Source organism: Gobius niger (assembly GCF_951799975.1).
Source record: "Gobius niger genome assembly, chromosome: 7".
Classification (NCBI taxonomy): Eukaryota; Metazoa; Chordata; class Actinopteri; order Gobiiformes; family Gobiidae; genus Gobius; species Gobius niger.
Window position 1 is genome coordinate 32,828,384 of NC_136858.1, and position 25,210 is coordinate 32,853,593.

Sequence of the window (25,210 nt, forward strand, 5' to 3'; positions counted from 1 at the left end):
ATACACAACAAATACACACAAAAATAAATAAATACACAAAGTGGCGAAAAATGTGACGAAAATGCGGCGACGCGACAAAACGTTTCAATCACTTTTGTAGGTCTTAGCTTTCAAATCAGGCATTACACTGTTGCCCTTCGGTCAAGAAGTGTCGCATTTACGCTAATTTGGGCCAGGCTGGTCCAGAGTCCAGCCAGGGCTGTTTTTCAGTCCCAGTCCGCCCCTGCCATGGAGATTATACACGACAACTGCAAGATACTTCTTATTAGGTCTAAAGCAGAGCAGCACAATATGAGATTTCAACCCAGTGCCCACCATTACTACTCAAACTAAAATTGAAAGCGATCTATTTCCGGATGAAGATGTGACTTTGTGATTTGTGATAAATAATCATGAAAAAATCATTGTGCAGCCAAAGTTATATCATCCAAATATTTGTATATAAAGGGGTGGTTTTGTTTTCCAACCTTTTCCTTGTCTGTATGTACTGTGCTGGTTAAATTGTGTTAAATGACAAAATTGCTCCTGCTTTCAATACAATCACACAGTCTGCCTCCAAAAATGGAACGGTCATCGGTAAATCGGTGCAGTATTACCACAATATATCCAAGCGAAGCCACAGCGGGTTCTCTCAAAGTGTCTTCATACCTGTATGCGCGACTCGGGCAGGCCGGTGGTCTGGGACAGGCTCTCCCGGAGGCTGATGCCCGGGTACGGGTCTGTCACAAACGTGGCTTTGAGCAGTTCCACGTGTTCCTTTGAGAAGCTGGTTCTCTTTCTGCGACTGGCACTTCGAGAGGTGGCCATGTTGGAGCCGAGAGCCCTGGCATCATCTGGAGGAAGAGAGATGATCGATCAGTCCATTCACAGCAACTGAATGATTATTATTAATTGAACCGTAAATAATATGAACAGAAAGTTTGAGTTTACAGTGATGTGACATTTAGTACATAACATCTTAATATTTTGGAGCTAAATGTGCATAAAACATTTACCATTATGACTCACCGTTGCAAGTGTCCTTCCACATGCTCCTGTTTGTGAGTTTCCCAGTGCCTTGTTGCTGAGCTGCTTCTTTTGCTGAGACGTTGTTGTTGTGTCCCCCGACTGTCCCGGGACACCTTTTATACCGGCCTCACCTGAGCTCACAGAAGGCCATGGCTGGATGATGTCGCGGTTTGGGGGGGGGGGTGTGTTTGGGGGGTGTTAGTTCGATGGACCCCCCTCTTTTGTGTCATTATCACCTAATGACCATCAAACGGCACAGGTCAAAATGACCCATCGATACTCCTGAGGTGCGAGCAGTTATGACGGGGACATCATCATGTGACACTGTTTTGTTTTGGAGTCCGGCTCAGACAGGACTTGTGCAGTTTGACAGTTTGCCTGGGCCTGATCAATGTTATTAATACAGAGACAAGTTAACACAATTAGTTTAAGTAGACCTTTTTGATAATACTCAAAACTTTATCCCTCTTTTAGCTTTGTTACTTAGTTCTTCTTATACATAGTTCTTGCCAACTAAAATAAAAACATGTAAAGATGACATTCTCTTGTGGTTCCAAACATTCATTTTGAAATGCTAGTAGAGTTTCCTATTGCTGAAAAAAGGCCACTTTCATCACAGTTCAATGTATTATGTACAATATATGTGCTACACATTGCACCACATCAGCAGTGTATTGGGAAGGGGCAAAGGACACATTTTCCTACCTGGACGACACAATATACAGTAACCTTAAAGGGGCTTTGCAGTATATTGTGTTCCCAGACATCTGTGGGGGGAAAGGACACTATAACCTGGAGCAAGTTATGACTTTTAGACTTTTAGACTAATTTTATACTCAATTTTGTATATATTGATAGGTGGAGGCACCATAATAAGCCCATTTGGGTTTTCTGCCTCTTCCTGCATTTTTATGAGTATATCTTAATGTTATAATGGATTGTTTGCTATTATGTGCAAAACTAATAAATAAATAAAAATAAAATGGAAGCCCCGAAGTAGCAGGCTAATATTGTACTCTCAACATTTACAACAATTAAAAGTAAAAAAAAAGTCACTTTAAATTCTTCCTGGGAAAAGTGAATCTCTATATATTCTATATACTCTATCTCTGGATATGATCACCAGTGTTGGACAAGTTACTTAAAAATTGTAATATATTCTATATTAGTAGCTACAGCTTTAAAAATATAAAATGTTTGTATTTAATATTACTGTTTAAAAAATGTAGCTAGGTTACTTTGAGTTACTTTTGGCAAAATAGAAACTGAAAGTAGTAAAAATGATAATAATAAGAAGTGCAGTCAGCAATTTCCTTTTCCTCCTCTATCCCCCATTCTCTTGTGTTTTGTTTTGGCAACATTTTTTGCAGATCTTATGCACCAATGTCCAACTTGATTTTGTGCTGCATTTTATTTGGGGGGAGTTTTTCATTTTTTTCGCTCATACATCAATACAAACCATTTAAATGCTCTTGTACTTTAAATGTAATGGCTCATATATTCCCGTATTTTGTGCCAGAAATATGTTTTATTCCTTAGTTACTGATAAAAGTAATATATAGGCGTAACTCGTTATTTTTGTAATACATTATCCCCAACACTGATTATCACTATCAGAAGATCATAACTTCACTAGAATATCAAATTTAAAAATATGCAAAAACACATTCCGAATGTTTTAAATATCAATTACATATCGACTTCTTTCTTAATTAGCAATCTCCCTAAAACATGGTTATTGTGATAATAGTGAACCTCTTAACTCCCGCCTGAACCGAGAGGATCTTTTTCCTCACGTCATCAGATTTTTTTCCATAATTTTTTTGTTGGGTATTCAACTCATTTTTGTAACTTTTTTGTCATTTTTTGTCACATTTTTGTCATTTTTTCGTCAATTTTTTTCATTTTTTTTCTTTTTAAATATCATATTTTAGTAATTTTTTTGTCACATTTTAGTAATTTTTTTTCACATTTTTGTCATTTTTTTTGTCACATTTGTGTAATTTTTTCTTTGTCAAACTTTTATCACATTTTTGTCACATTTTGTCACATTTCTTCCATTTTTTGTCAATTTCTTGTGACATTTTTGCCACTTTTTCATCAATTTTTCGTCACTTTTTTGTCAATGTTTTCTCACTTTTTTGTCACATTTCCATCACTGTTTTCGTCTCAGTTTTGTTGCTATTTTCACAGCTTTTTTCCCAGAAGCTTTTGGACTGGGGTAAAGCCAAACTGGAGAAAATGTGCTCGGTTCAGGTGGGAGGTAAGGGGTTAATGACTGAATAATAGTGTGATGCAGCCGGGCTCCATAGTTAATACAAGGCTCTAAACCACCTGATAAACCTCTGCCCGTCCTGCATTGCTGAGTCGATAAAAGAGTTTTACGTTGGGAGACAAGGCTGCGTTATCAGCATTTACCACATTGATTTCTGATTTCTGTTTAATTCCTTCGGCTGCTCACAGTCATCTGATAAGACCACAAACAGGGGGGAGACTTTGCAAACTGTTGAACGCTGATCAATCAACAATGGAGCAATTTTTAACCCACAAAAAATGCAAACCGGCATTAGGAGCACAAGCCCATCAGCGGCTCTTTTGTCATGCAGATTAGCCCTCTCTGTTGCACTGATTAATGCTCATGGCTCACTGCTCCATAAGTTTAACATGCCCAGGCTTTGACCCAAACAACAGGCAGCAGCAATGACCTTTGACCTCAATAGCTGGACAATGCTTATTCTCTCTAGGATGTTACCCTGTATTATGACTATGTGGACAAATCTGTGCATCGTTTTCTATTTTTCTTCATTTTTAAATCACTTTGTCAATATTTTTGTATAAATATGTCTAAGTCAAGTTGGTTTGATTCGGTTTTCAGAATTTATGAATATTATCTCTCTCTCTTTACCAGTGTTAGGTATGTTACTTTAACTTTGTAATGTATTTTACAGTTTTAAAATGTAATATGTTTGTATTACATATGACTGTTTCATAAATGTAGCTGAGTTACACTACTTTGAGCTACTTTTGAGTTACTTTTTGGCTAAATATAAACTAAAAATAGTAATAATGCCACTGAGCATAGGTGCAGTCAGAGATTTCCTTTTGCTTCTTCATCCCCATTCTCTTGTGTTTTGTTTTATGCACAACTGCAGATCTTTTTAATTTATTTATTTATTTATTTCAGTTACATATTAGTTACATGTTTTCACATTTCAACAACTATACATGATTTTTTTGTGTACATGATTGAAAAGGGGCACGATGAAGACAACGCTTATACTATATAATACTATATATATATAAGTGCCCCTTTCTTCAAACACAAAAAGTACACAAAAAAATGGTCTGATTCGCAGGTATTATACTTTAAACCATAAGCTAAAATAAACACAGGTACTACTGTTTTTAAAGTCAAAATCTAATATTTACAGTTCGTCATTTTTGTCACATTTTTGTCATTTTTTGGTCACATTTTGTCACATTTTTGTCATTTTTTTGTCAATTTTTTTATCACATTATTATCACATTTTTGTCATTTTTTGTCACATTTTGGTCCTTTTTTGATAATTTGCTTATACTAGTATAAGCAAATTATACTAGTATAAGCAAATACTAATCACATGTTGATTAGTATTTCTGTACTAATCAACATGTGTAATAAGCACTGAATGTAAATAGCAGGTTGCATAGATTTGAGACATGCACTGCTAGTTGCTGTTGGTTCTGTTTGTGAAAATATTAAAACTTCAATAAAATATTGTGGCAAAAAAAAAAAAAAATTGAACTGTTTTTTAAATTGGTGCACTGTGGGGGAGTTCTTTAAATTCAAGGGCAGGGTGTTCCACAGTTTGACTCCGGCGGAGATGCCCATCCGCTTCTGGGTTGTTCTGGCAAAAGGGAGAGTAAAGTTAAGTTTTCTACGACTGGATGCATCGGCGTTGAATAAAAACATCATTTGTACAGTTTGAAGCAATCAAAAAAAATCTTGCTTTATACATTATTATCAATGTCAATATCTTATGCAGCAGTATCCAACAGGATTTGGTGCTGCATTCTGTTTGGGGGCATTTTTTGGTTCATTTAAACGCACTTTTAACTTGAGTTACTTGAATTGTAATGACTATTCACATATTTTGTTTCAGTAATATGTTATATTCCTCAGTTACTGAAAAAAGTAATATATTTTTGTAGCTTGTTGCTTTTGTAATACATTACCCCCAACACTGCTCTTTACTTGGAAAGTGTTTGAATGTCCCAATAAATTGAATCTGGATCTCAAATATCATTCATGCTGTGGATCATTATGGGCTACTTGAGTTGATTCATCAGGCTAAAGCATTACAGACAAGGCTCAACATTAATGAGGAAAATGCTCAAGTTTTTTCCAGTTTGGATCGTCCACACTAAATACAGACACTTTGAACAGTTGAATTACGCTTTCGAGATTCTCTTGAAGACATTTGTGTATTTTGTTTTCCTGCAAGAAAGTCCTTGTCCATATGGGGCCTTCCTGTGTGTTTGCATGGTCTCTCAGAGTTTGCACTATAGACTAAAGCTTCCAGACAGGTATCCCTGATAAAGACCCAGGCTCCAAATCCGGAAACGGGATCCCAGACAGTGCACTGCTCCCAGGGGCGGACTGGCCATATGTCCATATGTCCATTCTCGCTCTGGCTCTTGGGCCACCAGTCCCGCCTCAACCGAGCTTTATCCAAATCTAACAGCTAAAAAAAAAGCATCAAAATAGCGAGAAAAAGAGGATGAAAAACCAACAAAAACATGAGAAAAACACGGACAATAAAAAACCTACAAAAACGTGAGGAAAAAAAAAGAAAAAAGATAGATAGATAAAAACTAAACAAAAAACAAAACAAAAATATGACAAAAATGTGGCGAGTATAAAAAAACATGAATCTAAAAGGAATTCCGTGGAGTATGGTGTACCACAAGGTTCAATTTTGGGACCATTATTATTTATTATTTGCTTCTGTTTCTACGACCACCTTTCCCATTCTTTTTGCTGATGATACCAATAAAAAAAATAATAATCAAAAGCCGAACAGGGGAAAATGCACTCCTTAGGTTAAAATATGTATTTGTGGAAGTGCACAATTACGCAAATTTGGGCCAGGCTAGTCAGAGTCCAGGGCTGTTTTTCAGTCCCAGTCCGCCCCTGACTGCTCCTGACATGACAACTGAATTTTGGCAAGTGAAAATATTGACATTTCAAAAGGCGTGCATGGAATGACCTCAATATGATTCTATTTGTCTCATTCTTTTCTTCTGTGACTTGGAAACTAAAATACCATTGCAGGCCTTGAGATACAAGCAGGCGACTGTTTTGAGAAGGTTTGGCCCTCGGTGCTGCCGGTGTTAGTCAATCGCCACCGCCTGAAGTTGACCAGTGTAATCTTATGTAAACAAGCAGTGTCACATTTTTGTCTTTATCTGGACAGTGGTTCGAAATCTGCAGAGACGGCTCCTGAAAGTCCTGTCCTTCTCTCCCTAAACTTAACAAATCCCATCAGATTATAAAGGTCAATACTGGAAGTTTCTTAACTCAACCAGCGATATAAAGAGACAAATAAACAGAAAATGAACCTTAATTTGGTAAATTGTGGCACTGCTTAATTCAGCATTGTATTAACTATACCAACCATGAAACTATTTAGGCATTTCAGCAGATAACATAAAGCTGTGGCCGTTTGCTGTGAGTGGTTTAGCTCACTTGGCAAACAGCAGATGTAAAATCACTGGGCTCGGTTATGTGAGGATTTGCATGCTTTATAAACAAAAGTCATATGATTGGTTTAACTATCAACAACAAGTTTACACAAAGCGGGGGCTTTGAATGTGCTGCAAGTCATGGCGCTGCAGGGGGAGAATATCTGAATGTGATTTTACAGATCAAAACCAGGACAAAATATGTTAGAGGCAGCCTTTCAGGCACTCTGCTCAGGAAATGTGTTCCTGTTAACCTCTTAACTCCCGCCTGAACTGAGAGCATTTTCTCCAGTTCAGCTTTACCCAAATCCTGTAGGCCAGTGTAACGCCTCATTTGAAAGCTAAGATCTACAAAACTCATCTAAATGGATCTTTTTCCTCACGTCATCAGATTTTTTTCCCATCATTTTTTGGGTGGGTTTCAACTAATTTTTGTAACTTTTTTGTAATTTTTTTGTCAAATAGTAAATTTTTTGTCACTTTTTGTCACATGTTCATCATTTTTTCATAATTTTTTTTGTCTTTTTTTAAAAAAATTTTTTTGTCATTTTTATGTACATTTTTGCCACTTTTTCATCATTTTTTTGTCACTTTCTGTCATTTTTTTGACCATTTTTTGTCACATTTCTGTCATTTTTTGTCACCTTTTTTCCAGAAGCTTTTGGATTGGGATAAAGCCAAACTAGAGAAAATGTGCTCGGTTCAGGTGGGAGTTAAGGGGTTAATATCCTGAATGTTTTTCTAATACAAAAAGACCTTTTGTGAACAAGTTATAGGAACCAGTCCAGCAAGTGAAAATAAGATAATAGGGAGTGCACCACCTATTATGTTTTGTGTTTTTTTTGTATCCGTTTGTGTGGAAAAGGTCAGCAACCGTTTGGCAAGTTATTGATAAAAGTTATTGTTATAAAAATCGGAAGCTTCGTGAAAAAGTGCATTCTATTCTAAGCTATTTATTACCAAATTGTTACTTGCATATGACATAGTAGACAGCAATTTCATATTGTAGGTAAAATACTAATATTTTATCTATTCCTTTTTTGTGGGATACTTATTTATTCATTATGATTATTATTGATCAGGACGTGACTTACAATGAGATAGAATTTCTATAACTGTTGCCATAAGTCAGAGTTCCATTTTAAATGATTTCCCCAGACATGATCCTTTTTAATGAATAAGAACCCGACTTTAAATAATACAACTATCATATCATATGCACTTTAACCCTAGAACACTATCGCTCAAATTCAAAACACCATCACTAACGCCAGGTGATTTTTACCCGAGATAATACACCCGATAAAAAGTACTTGTCATCAAAAGCAACACATGACACATTTGAGTCGTGTTCTTGTATATTAAACTATGTCATGCCTAATAAAATGAAAGAAAAGCATCGTGAGAGGACCAGATAAAAATGCTCCGAAATTACTGGAAAATGAGGAATTTGGGAACAAAAAATTCCTAAAAAAAAAAAAAAAAGAAGATGGAAACTTGGTTTTTGGTCCACCCATTCCTGGGATATGTGAGACTTCTCTGGTGAAGGCTCAGTGTCCTTGGCACAAACAGCCACAGGAGAGAGGAACTAAATATGTCATATTTTGAATGGGTATAAATGACTGAATAAAATAACTATGTGTTACTCACTTGCTGGGAGGCCAGAGACACAAAACTCTGCGACAGGAGCGAAGCTGTAGTTGAAGTTGGCAAAATAAATGTGGCAGCCCTGAATGTCAACCTTGAAAGGAGTAAGATTGCCTGATTAAATACACTAACCCTGACCCTACCTTCTATCACTGTGAAAATCACCCGAACATGTGCCTGTAGGAAAAAGTGTGTTTTGAATTAGGAAAACACCCAGGCCATCATAGACGTCAAAGACAATGCTGACCCAAGACACTCAGATTATGAAAAGCACATAAATGTATTTGCTCGGGTGAAAACACCAGGCAATATTGTTCTAGGGTTAAACAGACAAAACTGGAAGGTATTTTTGTTGGAATCATAGTCTTCTTTTAGATGCATAATTTTGAATGCAAACCAACACCATATCGTTGACTTCTATTTGTTTTGTTTTTTATTATTGGTCCAACAGGTGAACAGGTGGCTATCTCTGCCAGGCTGAAAGGATTTTTATTTATTTTTTTAAGCAGCCTATTCAAGCTATTCATTGGCATACATTTTAATCATAAATATTTCATTTACCATATGAACAGGATTGTTACCCTTGGACACAGTGCGTGACATTTGACACGGTGGTTGAGCCTCTCCCTCCTCTGTCTGCTCCGCTCACACGTCGGTCACATTTAGCAACGGGACCAGCGCGGAGCAGAAGAGAAGAAGCAGCAGAGATGGCGAAAAGCGATGTCACAGAATACTTCAAGAGGACCAGCATGTTCTGGATGATTTCTATTACGCTGGCCGTGAGCTATTTCACCGTAAGTTTTCACGTTTAAACGAGTGGGAGTAAACTAGCAAGTGAGGAGTTGTTCGCCTTCTGCTTCGGTTGGTGTCGCAACAAATTAGGTCCGGGTACAGAGTTGACGCCACGAATACACTTTTTAAATATTACATTTGGCTCCAATTGTGTCGTTTGATAATATTTCGTCAACTCTTTACTAAATATAGATTTTTTATTTTTATTTTTAAATTATAATTCAGCGTAACGTTTAGGTTGTGTGACAGTGAGCCTTTTGGTAACTAGGCAACAGGTCGAAGAAGTCAAAGTCCGTTGGCTGATAAATGACTGAATTAAACATTCAACGTTAGGCATTTATCTGATCATTCATTCACAAATATACTCTGAAGTATATAAAAAGGCTAAGAGTTTAAATAAATTATATTTTTAGGTTTTGTTTTGTTTTTGTTTTGTTTTGTAATATATGTCACCTGTCAGTGAGTCCCTGTAAACACATTCATTGGCTTCATCATCCATCCCCAACTTGACACCATGTTGAGAAAAAAAAAAGTAATTCCTGCTAATTTAACTTGCGAATAAACATTTGTAAGAATCAATCCATATGAAATGCATTAAAATACCGTTCGGGGTTTAGGTATCACTTACAAGTGCTCCTTTAACCTGTGACTGCATAGGCCTAGCTCGGCATTTTGGCAAGAAATATTTAAATTATCTGAGCAGTCGTCAATCATAGTAACTTCTGCATTGTGCAGTGTTAACCCCTCACAACAAAAATAAATGAAAATAAAATACTATCTCTCATTTGTTTCACTCCTAATGGAAGATTTAGTAACACATTTCTTGCAAGTGTAAATTTATGTCACATTTATTTTCTCTTTTTTGTTTGCTCTTTGCAAACATTGAACGTGTGTTAATGAGTAAAATATAGAAGCTCTGGAGTCTGGGCAAACGTGACGTAATGGTTTTACAACTGTTTTCAGATTAGGAGATGTTTATTGTTGTCCACATTTATTAAATACTAAACCCTATTTAGTAAATGTGGATGTAACTAACTGTTCAGTAGGCACCCATTACATCATTAGTTATGTTTTTTTTTTTACTAGTATTTTTCCTCCCATTTTGGTGACCGACATTGAAAGTTTGAAACCATAACTAACTAGCAGCCCCGTGGGCAGTGTGTTACACAGAGGCCTTTGTAACACAGCTGCATGTTCTTTATGTTGAAGCCAAAGCAGAGACCTGTTTGTTTAGCCTGACAAAGCACAGTGAGGCTCTCAACTTCCTGGCATTGCAAATATTCTCTCAAAATGTGACCTGATTTTAAAATGCCCTTTTACTGTCTGACTCTTGCTGCACTTTTAGATGTTGTGGTCATTTTGTTAAAATAAAGTTAAAGACCCAAACCCAGTCTTCTGTACCAGCCCAAAATGTTTATTACTATTTAGTAGATCGTAGCATCAGGTTTAATAAATCATACATTTATCTGTTCTCACTCATTAGTAAAAGTCATTCTATATTTTGTTATTACTTACTTGATGTGATTCTTTTTCTCTGTTCCAGTGCATTGTGTTTGCTCCGGAGGTGATTCCATATCATTATCTCGGTCCATATGGCACTTTTTGTAAATACCTGGTGGATAACTACGCTGACCTGATGTACAAAGGGTTAGCACTTTTCTCTAATAATGATGAAAAAGAAAGAAAGATTATACAAACCCCACATTGGACATTGAAAACCTTACATTTAGTTTAGTTACGTTTATTGAGAGCTCCATAGCTCCTGGCTCACATCTGGAGATCCTCTGCCTGGAGGCTCTGGCACATTTACATTTAGGTAGTAGGTAGTTTCCTATGGTACCCTTTTCAGTGCTAAATGTTTATCAACTCATGTGTTGGCTGCTCTTACTTGGTACATTACATTTCAATTGACTGAAGCGCTAATGCCCCATTTACACATCGTTGATGACTTAATGACTTATTTACATATTTACACCATGTGAATCGAACCATTTCATCGAAAATCAAAGAGTTGTTGTCGTCAGCAGTGGCTTTATGGCTTTGACAGATTAAATCAAGATAATTATGCAAGTTTCACTTTAATTATGAATATGAATTTGTTTCCTCTGTGTGTTTCAGATGGTGGGCTGCCTTTGCCATTCACGCCTTTGAAGGCGCGTATTCACTAAAGGTTTGCAGGTGAGGCCTCTGTCCAGCAGAGGGAGTTGTTGTCATGTTATTTGACTGTATTTGCCCATGCTGTAAATTAGAGGTGTGCTAGGGTTTTGCGAATTGACTGTAACACATAGGAATAATTACCTTTTAAGAATAACTATTACTACAATAGACTGGACCAGATTAACTGTACCATGCTAAAATTCATTTAAACAAATAACTAAAGATAATAACTTTCATGCCAAATTAGTAAAAATCATCTCTCTCTGATAGTCTCTCTGAACTCATGGAGAAAACAGAATCCTACACTATGTTTAGACCTCACTTTAGGCATAAGCTATAAAAGATATTTCCCAAAATAGTTCTAAAACAAACATGCATAATTTCTTCTCAACGCTGACGCTTTGAGGTGACACCAAGACTTTGAAGAATTAGCCTTTGCTAACATCTTGAACATAAGATTGCAGTATGCGGGTGTTTGATGTCTTTTCTTCTATTTCCTGCAGTGACAAAGGCATCACCAGCCAGACGGCTCGGCTGCTGTGGTTCGTTCAGACCTTTCTGTTTGGATTTGCATCTCTCGGCCACCTCCTGAAGTTTGACCCTAAAAAATACTCCAAGCAGCAATGACTCCAGCAGACAGCGCCCCCTACATGATGACAGATAAACTTACACTGCACAAACCAGCTACAAACTGTCTGTCTGCCTTATACACAAACTGAAGAGCTAGGAACAAGACTGTTCTATAACTATAACTCGAGAGCTTAATTCTATTTTAATCTACTTTCAGGTATTTTCTTACAATTGACATTACTTAACTTAGTGGATGTCGTATTAATATTTGAAGGCTTTTATTTACTATTGTCTTACTAACTGTGAATGCAGTTATTGTGCAATATAGCAATGTCTTAATGAATCGTCTTGTTTACATTCCACTGAAATCAGTTTGGGAGTGTGGTGCTAATGGTGGACTTTGCATTACCTATAAAACACATTGTTCTGAAGTGTTGATGATGAAGCTGCAAAATAAAAAGTGATCTTAGTTTTTGGTCATTTATCTTACTAAATGTAACAGTGGCTTTCAGCTCCGACGCATTTTTTCCCATTTCTATTCCTGTAAAACCTCTGCATTTTGTGCATTTGGATGAGGGCTTTGTTAAATATGGATGTTAAGGTTTACTTACTTATTCCCAGTGGGAACTCTGTCCTCTTACTTCATCCTTCACTGCCACCGGAGCAGTAGGCGACTGCTGTGCAGCGCCCAGAGACCCATCTCAGATCTTAAACTGGGATAGTCAGGACATTCTAACTGGAGCATTAAACTACTGTGTATGTTTTGGGTTATAGTGGAAACAAGAGCAAATGCATGCTGCAAATAACAATCCATGTCGTAGTAATCGCCGGTATATTTTCAAAGCTTGTACAGATCCAGGATGCTCCCAGCAGGAACCTTTCTCTGCCTTGTGCTTATGGACTAAGAGCATTAGTCTTAAACCGCTCTGTCTCAGCATGAACTATCCACACACAATAAACAGAGAACAGCAGAGGTCGTACTTTCATTTCACTGCTAACAAACACCAATGAGCACTCACTTTGTCCAGTGTATTTACTTTAATTATATCACAAGAGACAGTACATATACAGGTATATACAAAATAATTAGATAAAAATATAGAATATTGATCTTGTAAGTCATTCAGGATTGTGACTGCAGCAGACAAACAACAGAACAAGACTGGAGACTGGACCCGCGTCACTGGTTTACACTGTCACATATGGAGGGTACGCACATTATTTTCATTGGAAGTAGAATCCCCCCATTTTGTAGTGTTTTGATGGTCTTGTAGTAATGTAATGACACAGATAGATAAACCTGTCGGATACTAGGCTTACCACTGGTTTGGAGATGTGCCCATGTTACATAAAGTATTGTTGTTCATGGCCAAGATCAGATTTAGAGACTGATCTTTCACCGTAACTGTTCGCTAGCTGTTCTTATATATTGCACCATCTGCATCTAGAATGTTTTATCAATGACAATGACTTTAGCAGCATTAGAGGTTAAAACATCATCTCAGTATTTTGTTTTCTTCTGGCATTGCCGTATGTGAATGTATGATTATTCAGAGATCATCGGTCGAGCCATGTCACAGAAGGGTAACGGTCACTCAGAGTTTTACGCAGATGTGCACTCTGTGCTCTGTCCCGCGTCTCCACAACACACTCCACCTACAAAAAAAACAACATTTAGGAAAGGAATGGACGAGGGAAACTGGACTTATTCGAGGCAATACCTTTGTTTTAAAGAGGTCCGACTTGTCTCCATGGATACGATGGCAGACGTCTAACAGCCTGTTTTAACACAGAAACTTTTAACTTATGTTATAAATATCACAGTCATTTTCCTTGCATGGGAACTGACCTGACGTCCTCTCTCGACAGCGTGTCCAGTAGTTTGGCCATGTCTCCGGGCCACTCCCCGATGTGCACTGAGAACTTACTAACTCTGTCGTCCAGCACCAGGGCGCGGTCCATACACTGTCGAACCAAGTCCAACTCCATGTTGGCGCTGCTCACCACCACAGCCACCCTGAAGGAGGGAAAACAGTCCTCAATGTCTAACAATAATTACAAACAAAACAGATACAGTTTCCTAATCTTTTTGTGCTTTGGTTTTTGGACAGTATTTATGTATAGTCTTATCGAGAGGTATTTGCAATTGTTAAATGAAGCAACTTCATTTTTGTATATAATAATATACAATATAATTGCAATTCATGTAAATAACATTCAGGAGTCAATTACATTTGTCAGCCAGGGTTCGTCATTTAAATGTAACAAATACTATAATTCGAAAGTGCATTTTATATAGCATCAGTATAGCATCAGCTGGCTCTCAAGTCAAATATCAAGAGGCCAAACCTTCACCTCTTTCCTCTGAGCTCAGAGAGATGTCCCGCCATGATGGCTGCCAGTCCCATGGCCGCTTCAGTGTCCACTGTGGTGCGTTCAAACTCCTGGAACCGCAGCATGGCCACCAGAGAGTCTTCCTCACTGCGAACACAAACATGTTACCAATATAAATCTCTACAATGCATTATTACAAGCAGTGTCCAGTACCTGACTGAAATGACTTTATCCACGTATTTCTTGCAGAGTTGAAAAGTGTTAAAACCCAATGAAAGCTCAGTAAGATCTGCCAACACAATTGAAAAAAAATATTAGACAATTATTCTCAACCAATAAACTTAAAACGAAATACGGTAGACCAATATTACCTCCGTAGAGCTTCCTGTTGGGGTTGCTCTGAAAGTCTTTCATTGGGCTGTCGGTTTTAATGGATTGTAGCAGCAAAGGAAATCCCTCTGGTTCAATTCCCTAAAGCCCAAAATTATATTAAAAACAACAACAACAACTCCCCTACATTTGTTTTATTCTAACTTGACGTACTCCAGACTGATTTAAACCCTTAACTCCCACCTGAACCGAGCACATTTTCTCCAGTTTGGCTTTACCCCAGTCCAAAAGCTTCTGGAAAAAAGCTGTGAAAATAGCAACAAAACTGAGACGAAAACAATGATGGAAATGTGACAAAAAAGTGAGAAAACACTGACAAAAAAGTGACAAAAAATTAATGAAAAAGTGGCAAAAATGTCACAAAAATGTCTCAAGAAATTGACAGAAAAATTGACGAAGAAATGACAAAAATGTGACAAAAATTTTTACAAAAATATGACAAAAATTTGATAAAAATTTGACAAAAAAATGACAAAAATGTGACAAAAAAGGACAAAAAATTGATAAAAAATTGATGAAAAAATGACAAAAATGTGACAAAAAATGACAAAAATGTGACAAAAAAGTTACAAAAATGAGTTGAATACCCAACAAAAAAAAGATGAAAAAAAAATCTGATGACGTGGGGAAAAAGGTCCTCGCGGTTCAGGCGGGAGTTAAGAGGTTAATTGCTCAGTTTTGAAAATAGAAATAATATAAACAATCCACCTCATATTTGGCTTTGGCTAAAAGTGAGTATGCTTCATTGATTTGTACATTTCACTTTTATATTTTCTCATTAATATTCACTGCACCAAAATCATCTAACCCCATCCATTTATACATTTTGAACACAGTATGAACACACTTTACTTTTGTGCTAATAATCTTGTAAATGCCAGGTAACGGACTCACTATGACTTGGATGTTTGTGTTGAGATGTTTAACAGCAGCTGCTGTCCCGGCCAGCAGCCCATAGTGTCCCGCCGCAGGGACCAGAACCGCGTCCACTTTGGAGACCTGCTCATAGATCTCCAGTCCAACTGTGCCCAGCCCAGCCAGGTAAGTCTCACTCTCATCTCTGCACAGCAAAAGCACAAACATCAACACATAGGCAGGCTTTTTGAAATAACTGACCCTTCTCTAGGTTTGAAAGCAGATTTGTTTTAATTATAATTTATTTTTGACATTAACTCCTTGTGGTATCAGACTTAGAAGGCAACATTGGCTTGAACAGCTGTCTATTTACATTTTTCTACATGAGCAGTACTTGAAGGATTAAAATTGGGTGCGCCTTACTCCTCCAGGTACATGTATCCGTTGTCGCTGGCCAGGTGTCGTGCGTGCTTCTGGGCGTCCTGAGCCGTGCTGCCGTAGGAGATGACCATCGCGCCGTAGTCCCGGTAGACTCTGAGGCGCGGAGAGCAGCAGCTCGAGGGCATGATGACGAACACGGGGATCCTCAGCTCCACCGCGTGATGGGCCACGGCCAGAGAGAAGTTACAGTCTGTGGCCACGATCACGCCCTTCCTCTGCTCCTCCTGCAACATACAACGAACTGCACGTGAGGTGAGAGCGCATTTTCAAGGATTAATCAACAATGTATTAGACTATTTTTTAAAGCCACACTATGGAACATTACATATTGCTGTATATCATAATGCTCAGAACGCTCACAAACAACCAAAACAAGGCGTTTTCTCAATAAATCATTTGGAAAAAGATGGTAATGTATTTAAAGGGGCTAGGTACAAGTTGACCATTTTACACTCACTACTGCCACCTCAGGTCATACATGTAACTGCAGCTTCTATATTAAGCTTGTGCATGACGGCAATTCGGACCCGAAGTAACAACTTTTTGAGTGACAGTATTTTAGAGGCAGTTGTGGTGAACAGGTCTGGGCTCATTCTACACCTCTACACAAGTTTTCTTAACGGGGGGCAATTTTTTTCATTGTAAAAAGACCGAGGGCCGAAGCTGCCAGTTTTAAGCCAAAGTAAAGCACTACACTGGAAAAATTACCATCTTAAATGAGATAAATGACTTAAAATTGCTTGAATAAAGGTTCTTTATGTTGAATTTGAGTCTGTTTGGACTAATCTAAGATAAAGATACAAATGCTGATGCCAATGGAACAAGCATAAAACCCACTTTGAAATCAGAGAAATTAACTTTTACTTTTAAAAAGATTTGTTTTTCACTTTAAATTATACAATATAATCTGAATTAAGAGAATATTGACTTGTTCCATTGGTGATAGGATGTTTTATCTGATCTAAGACCAGACCAAATCTACTCATACTTTAGATTGAATCTCTTAATTCAAGTAGCTAGGTTTCTGTCATTTCTTCCTTAAAATTATTATTATTTTTCCAGTGCACTTTCTACAAATACCAGAGTTGTACATGATATGACCTAATTGGGTGTATTAACAGTATTTCTCCCATTTAACCCAAAAAATGTTAAAGTACTTTCTGATTTGTGTCATAATGTTTCTCAAAATCATCTTGAGGGCCAGAGGTTCTGTGTTGGAGGGCCGGATTTGGCCCCCGGGCCTGACATTGCCTACCACTGCCTTAGGACATTGCTGGAACATGTAGGGGAGGAAAATACTTAATTTTAAACATTTAAACCCCGTAGAGTCCCTTTAAAGCTCATGTTTTTTGTGAAGATAGGAATCAGGTCTAAGTAGGGGGAAATACTTTTTTGTGGGTATTTTTCATCAATAAAAACACCTGTAATGGATATAATATTTGCATTTTACATAAAATGTTACACAATATGGATTCATAGTATTTCACGCTTTACATCGTATTGGAAAACAAATAAAAGTAATGCAGTCCCTGTTTATGCAAAACACCACAGTTTCCAGAGTGAAGCTCGAACGACGTCCCTTTGCTGTAGGCAATTTGAGCTCTGACATGATCAGAGGCATATCAATAAATAGGGCTTGGACTATATATCGTTTGCAATATATCACAATACGCTTTTGCTGTAATACCAAGTGTTGACATTTTCAATAGTTTTAAAGTGCAAAGCTATTAGTTAGAAATGATTTATGCCTAATATGGAGTTGGGCTTCGGTCTCTTTTTTTGTTAGTACATATATACCAATAGAATATATGTCCCTGTTACATGTCCCTGCTCTCACTCACAGCAGTAGGTCAAAGTGCATAATAGGCTTGTCGTGGAGCTTTAGCTGATTAAGAGGTCAGCCTCCTCTGTCTGTGTCCGGTCTCTCTGAGAGGTTACAGGTCGTGCTGGGTTTACTTGGCTTACTATTAAAAAGGAGAAGTCCTGTGTTACCTGTGAGAGGGAGGTGAGCAGGTAGAGCGCTCCTCTCTCCTTCACTGAGCCCGTGTACAGAAGATGCTCTTTCTTCAGGTAGATCTCCATGCCATACTGTTTGGACAGTCTGGAGTACTGCACACAGACAACACGGCAGCGGTTAAATATAGCAATATAGCAAAGAAACTCACTGACAGGTCTCTTGTTGTTGAAGCCGGCAAGCGCAAACTTAGACTTATTGTTTATTGTAGTTCCTACATTGAATCAAACCATGGGGAGCACACTACATTACACAATACAAGCAATGACATAAATTAACAGTATGATTGTGGTTTAAATTTGCTGTAATGCAAAATCCCAGATTGGTGGTTCAGTTCTTTTTTACCTGGCCAGCACTGTACTCTAGTTGAGTGGATGGACGAGATGATCCTCTGAATTTAGACTGATTTAGCTTCACAGCGCTGGAATGAGTCTATAAAGTGGTTAACTAAGGAATTAAGATAAAGCCAAAACATAGTAATAGGATGTAAGTGGCATATGATTTGTAGGCTTGTTTCTATATAATCATAAGTAGTTTAAAGGTATCAGTAGTTTAAAGTCTAAATCTTGTGTTTACTATTATTATTTTATAACACTGTTAGATGCCATGCTGTTTCCATCCTATTACCATGTTTAACCTCTTACCCGCCAAAACCAAATGCATTCTCTCCACTTTGCCATTGTCGTCACTTTTAATTTCCCTTATGTGTTTTTGTCACTTTTTTATTACTTTTCTGCTGGATTTTTGTCATTTTTTTTTTGCTGGATTTTTGTCATTTTTCTGCTGGATTTTTGTTTTCATTTTTTTGCTGGACTTTTGTCTTTTTTTTGCTGGAATTTTGTCATTTTTCTGCTGGATTTTTTTTTTCATTTTTTTTCTGGATTTTTGTCTTTTTTCTGCTGGATTTTTGTCATTTTCCTGCTGGATTTTTTTTTTTCATTTTTTTGCTGGAATTTTTTCATTTTCCTGCTGGATTATTTTTCATTTTTTTGCTGGATTTTTGTCTTTTTTTTGCTGGAATTTTGTCATTTTCCTGCTGGATTTTTTTTTTCATTTTTTTGCTGGATTTTTGTCTGTTTTCTGCTGGATTTTTGTCATTTTTCTGCTGGATTTTTTTTTCATTTTTTTGCTGGATTTTTTTTTTTTTGCTGGAATTTTGTCATTTTCCTGCTGGATTTTTTTTTTCATTTTTTTGCTGGATTTTTGTCTGTTTTCTGCTGGATTTTTGTCATTTTTCTGCTGGATTTTTTTTTTTCATTTTTTTGCTGGATTTTTGTCATTTTCCTGCTGGATTTTTTTTCATGTTTTTGCTGGATTTTTGTTTTTTTTTGGTGGAATTTTGTCATTTTTCTGCTGGATTTTTTTTTTTCATTTTTTTGCTGTTTTTTTGTCTTTTTTTGCTGGAATTTTGACATTTTTTGCTGGATTTTTGTAAAAAAAAAATTGCTGGATTTTGTCATTTTTTGCTGTTTTTTTGTAATTTTTGTCGCTTTTTTTGTCACTTTTTAGTGCTTTTTTATTGTGTTTACATCCTCATTTTCTTCTCGTTTTTTGCCTCTGTTTTGAAGAAGCTTTTAGATTTGGAGAATTTGGAGAACCGGAGAAAACATGTTCAGGTGGGAGTTAAGAGGTTAAATGGGGCTTCCACTATATGTCAACAAAGATACTGTATGTTCGATTCTAGATGGGTACCGTGCAGGGCGTCTTCTGAATGTTGCCTTGGATCCTGAAGGCAGCGGCGCTGATGTCCTCAAACCTCAGGTACGGCACCGGGGGGCGGGCCACAAACTGGCTCTTCCTCCTGGTCTTGGGCGGGTCTTTGAGGGGGAACTCTGGGGCCTGCTGCACCGTGGTCTCAAAGACTCTGACGTCCCCGTTCATCTGCTGCTCGTCCTCGCCGAAGTCCCTCAGACGGTGGGGCTCGATCAGGGTGGGTCTGCGGCGCGCCGTCCCGTTACAGACGGGACCGAGCTTACAGACGGCAGCGGAGAGGCCCAGACGCACCTCATCTCTGTGGGACAGGGGGACAAAAGGTCAGGGGGGCACGTTTTAGATTCTGTTTATTGTGGGCATTGCATGAGTAAAATCAATGCATACAGTACAGTAGGTAAGGTAGGCAAGTTTGCTCAGTGGAGGGCCGGTTTTCTTCATCGTCAAAAGACCAAGGGCCGGACCCTCCAATTGAAGCAATTGAAGTAAAGCATCACTTTCTACATATGCCAGTGCAGTACATCATGTACAGCAAAAATGTCCATCGTAAATTAGATAAATTACTTAAAATCGCTTGAATAAAGTTTTTTTTTATGTTAAATGTGAGTCAGTTTGAACTAATCTAAGGTCAGATAAAAACACCAATGCCAATGGAACAAACAGAAATCCCACTGGAAATCAGACAAATTAAAAAATATTTATTTTTCACTTGAAATTATACAAAATAATCTGAATTAAACTTGTGCTTGTTCCATCGGCAAGAAAAGGTTTTATCTGCCTTAAGGCCAGACCAAATCCACTCAATCTTTAGATTTAATCTCTTAATTCAAGTAGATTTAAGTCATTTCTTAGTGTTCTTAGAGTATTTTTTTTAGGATTATGGCCTAAAAGGGTGCTCTGCTAAGACATTTTAAGGAATTGACCGTATTTGTAACATTTCTAGAGTACTTTAACAGGCATTTGATCTATGATTTGGGTCATAATATTTCTCAAAATCACCTCGAGGGCCAGAGTTTGATGATGGAGGGCCGGTTTTGGCCCCCGGGCCTGACGTTGCCTACCCCTGCAGTACATGATAGAAACATTGATGCTATTGCGGTCTAGCGGGATTGTGGCAACCAATTTATTAAGATTTTAGCATGTTTGTTTTTGTAATATGTAACAAAATGACTGTACTACTTAAACCTAAACTTAAAAAGGAGGTGAAAAAACGACACATTGGCGCAGCACCGAGGCATTTTTAACAATACAGATGTATGTGATTTCTTTTTCAAGCAAAGTATTTCATGAAAAATATAGTGACACAGACAATATACAGCAGTTCAAAGGAATCAAATTACAGTTACACGTTTACACCGCCCTAATTAGGGAATATCACGCCAAGAAAAAGTAGTCATCCTTTGTGTGACAAAAGCATTGTATTGACAGTAATTGGTAAATGGTGGCTGCCAGTTTCTGTGGCTGATTTGGCGGAGAACAGTGATGTGGGTTTCTGACAGGCAGTTAGTCACAGCATGTCCCCAGGCAGCACATCAACATCACACAGCTGCTGTCAAGACCCGCGTGCTACAGAGGCACAAAATAAAAGGATAAAACCGAAGTGTTGGCCCTGAAACATGCCATTTGATTAATTAACAGCTATGTATTACTGTAAGTTCTTAGGGAGCTTTCTTCAGACCATCCATTTTCTTTTTTGGGGGGGCTGAGTTACGGTGGCAGCATTCTGTCTTCAAAAAGCGCTCTTTCTCCAGTTCACACAGGCAGATCCCCGAGCGATGCCCGGCCACGGACAGTCAGAGTCCCTCCAGTCTGTCCTAGAGGCCTCATCTCAATGGGATATGCATAAGCACTTGTTTTGGAGGTGTCTGGCACAGGTTCCCAAGCCTCAGCTGGCTCCTCTCAACCTGGAGCTGCACTTGTACTCGGCTTATGACTTATCTCCTCATCTTATCTCTGAGAAAGTGCCCATTTACTCTGCAGAGGCCCGTCTTTTCATGACCCAGAGCTCACTGCCATTGATGAGAGTAGGAACATACAGTACATTGAATAGAGAGCTTTTCCGAGCAGCTCACCTCAGATCCCTTTTCACCACAACAGTCCAATGCAGCGACTGAATTACTTCAATAGCTTCTCTCCTCTTCTCTCACGATGATCATATAAAAAAAAAAAAACTGAGATACTTGAACTTCTCCACTTGAGACAGCCACTCGTTAAAACATTTCCTCTCTGCCATGAAGAAGCTGTTTCTTTAATAAGGGTGATTGGCGCATTGACCCCGGCCCTGCAGCGCTGCTCTTGGATGAATTAAGTCACCTTTGGTGTCGTCGTGACAAATTACACCGATGACAAATCCTATGATTCATTGCTCTGTTCTCATCCTCATTTTCACTTTTCAGCACTTGGCCAAACTGTTTAAGTGAATGGGCTGACAGCGGACAAGATGATTTACGGCTGCTGAATTTTGGAGAATTGGAGCAAAGTTGTGGACATATATCAAATGAAAGGGGGTCCTATGTTGTAATTATCCATCAGTCAGTTGTGCTGAAATCCCTAATGGAAGCGTTGAGTTATTTGAGGACAGCCCCGTGTGAGTCGTTTTATCCAGAAACCAAGTGAGAATTCAGCTCTTGATCAAGTTTATGAACAGCTGATATCAGTACAAATCAGTATCACATTTTTACCTCATAGTCTTTTGGCTGTGCCCATGATTCAGTTTGCAAACGTAGTGCAATGTTGCATGACTCCTATGCATTTTGCTATCGTTCAACCAGCATGAAATACATCACTACAAATCACAGTTGACGAGGACACCGTTCTTTTAGACAAGACCATCATTTCGTTTATACGTTTGTAATGTAACAAATTATCCTAACAGGAGAAGTTCTGATCCAGCTGCCATCGCCATCCACAACATATTACTACACTCATTTACTTATAGTTTGTTCAACTCTGATACGACAGCCTGTTTTGGCCTTTTGCATAGGCCTGGTAGCCCAAACTTTTACCACTGTATCTTTCTGGCTATCCACTTTATCTTGAGTGGTCTGACATCACACCCGTTTGTTGACACTGATGGCGAGAAGCACTTTATAAACATAATAATGGGATTAGAGCTTCACTGATTAACCTTTAGCGCCAGCCGCTAAAGTGCACGTTAATGCTGAGGCTGGCTCTGCGAGAGAGAGAGAGAGAGGAAGCTTTTTGAATGAGAGCCAAAACAAGCCGTAGTGCTGTGTCATGAGAGACTATGAAATTACCAGTCAGCGCTACTCGGGAAGTCACACTATCAATTTTTATAAAGATCATGATTTTTTCACTGAGGCTGGTCTTTTCAAAATGGTACAAGCTACTCATTGTTTTCCTCCTGGGAATAATTAAAGTAGTTGTCAAGTTTGTGTGAAATTTTTTGGTAAGATTATGCAGAGAATTTGTTGGTTTATGCAGAGGAAACACCTCATCACGCAATCATTTATTTAAACTGAATTGATTTTTTTTTTTTATAGGTGTAGACTCAAGCAGAGAAGCCGTGACCAGGGCCGAATGAATATACTTTACCCGAATTAAAGAGTTTGCAGGTAAGATGCTTTATTTCAAGGCTTTTTCCGAGTTTCCATCTGCGCTGTTGTTGTTAATGTTGCTGAGGATAGATTTTAGAGTCAACAATGTGAGACCAACAAATTGGAATCTTGATCCATCCCATTGGGGGGGTCATAAAAGTCCAGTTTGCGAACAGAAATAAGAAGCTGAACAACTGAGATTTTGTCCAACCCTTTTGTTTCGCTTGGACGGACTATCCAGAGAATACCAGAGACCCAAGAGCAACGGTCAGGAAGGCTAAATGAATAAGATCTGAGGTGAGAGCGCCACAAAGTGTTTAATGCTGAACCCTGACGAAAGATAAAGATAAAGAACGTTGTAAAAAAAGGGTGTTCGATTCACCGTGTAACCACTAGAAGGAGCCCTGACTCCGGATAACCGCTCGAAGCTCCTCCGGTCCAGACAGAGCTGCCTCCCTGTCTATTTTCACCTGCAGTAATCTGTAATCAACCCCGTAGTGTCGCTGAACTCTGATCTGTGAGCCCTGACCCTGGACTGACCCCCAACGGTGCGAGCCTCGCCGGTCGGTCTCATTGTGACGGCGAAAAGAGGAGAGTTTGGGATTAGCTCGACTCTTGATCACTTGCAAACATTCGTTCAAAGACAAAGTTTAAAAACAGCTTCAAAGGGGAGGCAGAGCAAGAGCGGAGGACGGTTAAAATAAAAACACAAGCTGCCTGCTTTTATCAGGGCTGAAGGGAAAGTCAAGGGAAAGTCAGAATATCATATGCATTTAGGGCTTTCTCTATATCGTCATATAATTAGTTTAGATCAGGCTTTTAAGGTAAGATAGCTTCTGTGGGTCTTCAGTGGAGAAAAATAATGTCTGTTTCCGATTTCTCTAGTAATTGACACTTCAAAGTACAATATTCTATCTTTTTGAAGGTCAAAAGCCCACAAATGTTTTGTTCTTAACAGCAACTAATGCAACAGAAACTGAAAAAGAGGTTAGAGCATAAATTATATACAGTATTCTGACCAGCGCGTACTGCTACTGTGTCCAAGGGCAAGAGACTAGAGCCAGCTGCCTTGAATGTGTACGTTTTGGTCAGCTCCAGGGCAGCTGTGGCTGTAGCATGAAAGATGAAAAGCGCATGTCAAGCTTTAAAGGTGCATTGTGGAACTTTTATTCAACCTTTTCGTAACCCAGCTGTATGAGCGGTTAGCATTGGGGCCTCTGATGCTCCAGGATCAATTGTTTTTAGAGATACTGGTAGGTTTTCATAGTGCTGACGGACCCTCTCACCAGCAAACCTACAGAACAACTGATCCTGGAGCATTATAGAGACCGTATGCCAACCATGCAGGCAGCCGCTGGGTCACGGAAAGGTCAGATACACACAAATATCCTTTTTTTCCACATAAAAAGTTCCATAATGCACCTTTAATGAATTTAAATCCACACTATTCTATATTAATTACCGCACTAACTCCTCTATGCTGCAACATAGCCATAGTTTTTGCAAAAGTCATGAGGTCTAAATCTAGTTGGGTTCGGGTGGTCCTGGACTTTGGGAAGGGGGTTTGGGGGGGGGTTCCAGTGGGCTACAGGGTGCAGTGTCCCACCTCTGCCAGAAGGGGTCATTCTCCTCTCTGTCTTTAAGCGCTGGTTTGGGCGAGAAGATCCTTTCCAGTCGCTCGTTCAGGTATCTGGAGTAGAAGAACTGGGCCGCAAAGTTCATGTCTGTATCCCGTCTCTGTCCCCGGCCCGTTTGTGGATAAAGGCTGAACGATGGACACACTGCTGCTGCCGGGCCACTGGCAACCTCTCGAAGCCTCCCTTCGCCCTGCTCCCTCCCACTTTCCACAGCCAGGGGGTATTTAAGAAGGGATTACCCCAGGACACATGCACCAGCACTGGGCTCTCGCTCCTCGACCCGTGTCCCCTCCCCGTCCCGCTCTATTCCTGGGCCTGTAGACTGGGATAATACCTCTCCCCTCTGTGACGTTGTGTTAATCAGACAGTCTAAG

The 25,210-nt window shown here is 38.7% G+C and overlaps 2 protein-coding genes across 2 annotated transcripts; one reads left to right on the top strand and one right to left on the bottom strand.

Moving 5' to 3' along the window:
• The first annotated feature begins 9,046 nt into the window (after positions 1-9,046).
• On the top strand, positions 9,047-12,363 carry tmem254 (transmembrane protein 254). Its single transcript, XM_079560395.1, has 4 exons — positions 9,047-9,173; positions 10,715-10,818; positions 11,290-11,349; positions 11,832-12,363. Exons 1-4 carry the CDS (start codon positions 9,087-9,089, stop codon positions 11,953-11,955), a joined length of 375 nt encoding a protein of 124 aa, XP_079416521.1. The 5' UTR covers positions 9,047-9,086; the 3' UTR covers positions 11,956-12,363.
• Positions 12,364-13,398: 1,035 nt separating this feature from the next.
• LOC306966006 (L-threonine ammonia-lyase) lies at positions 13,399-24,933 on the bottom strand. Its single transcript, XM_079560637.1, has 11 exons — positions 24,806-24,933; positions 19,625-19,943; positions 17,911-18,027; positions 15,901-16,142; positions 15,517-15,682; positions 14,604-14,703; positions 14,446-14,521; positions 14,254-14,379; positions 13,748-13,915; positions 13,620-13,677; positions 13,399-13,554 (listed from the first exon to the last, which is right to left on the bottom strand). The coding sequence occupies exons 1-11, from the start codon at positions 24,919-24,921 to the stop codon at positions 13,456-13,458; spliced, it is 1,587 nt and encodes a 528-aa protein (XP_079416763.1). The 5' UTR covers positions 24,922-24,933; the 3' UTR covers positions 13,399-13,455.
• Between the last annotated feature and the right edge of the window lie 277 nt (positions 24,934-25,210).

Coding starts and splice junctions, on each gene's coding strand:
- LOC306966006 (XM_079560637.1), bottom strand. CDS start 24,921: ATGAACTTTGCGGCCCAGTTCTTCTACTCCAGATACCTGAACGAGCGA. Junction 18,028..19,624: donor TTCAGAAGACGCCCTGCACG/GTACCCATCTAG, acceptor GTCTGTGTGCAG/TACTCCAGACTGTCCAAACA. Junction 14,704..15,516: donor ACACAAACATCCAAGTCATA/GTGAGTCCGTTA, acceptor TTTGGGCTTTAG/GGAATTGAACCAGAGGGATT.
- tmem254 (XM_079560395.1), top strand. CDS start 9,087: ATGGCGAAAAGCGATGTCACAGAATACTTCAAGAGGACCAGCATGTTC. Junction 9,174..10,714: donor TGGCCGTGAGCTATTTCACC/GTAAGTTTTCAC, acceptor TCTCTGTTCCAG/TGCATTGTGTTTGCTCCGGA. Junction 10,819..11,289: donor GCTGACCTGATGTACAAAGG/GTTAGCACTTTT, acceptor TGTGTGTTTCAG/ATGGTGGGCTGCCTTTGCCA.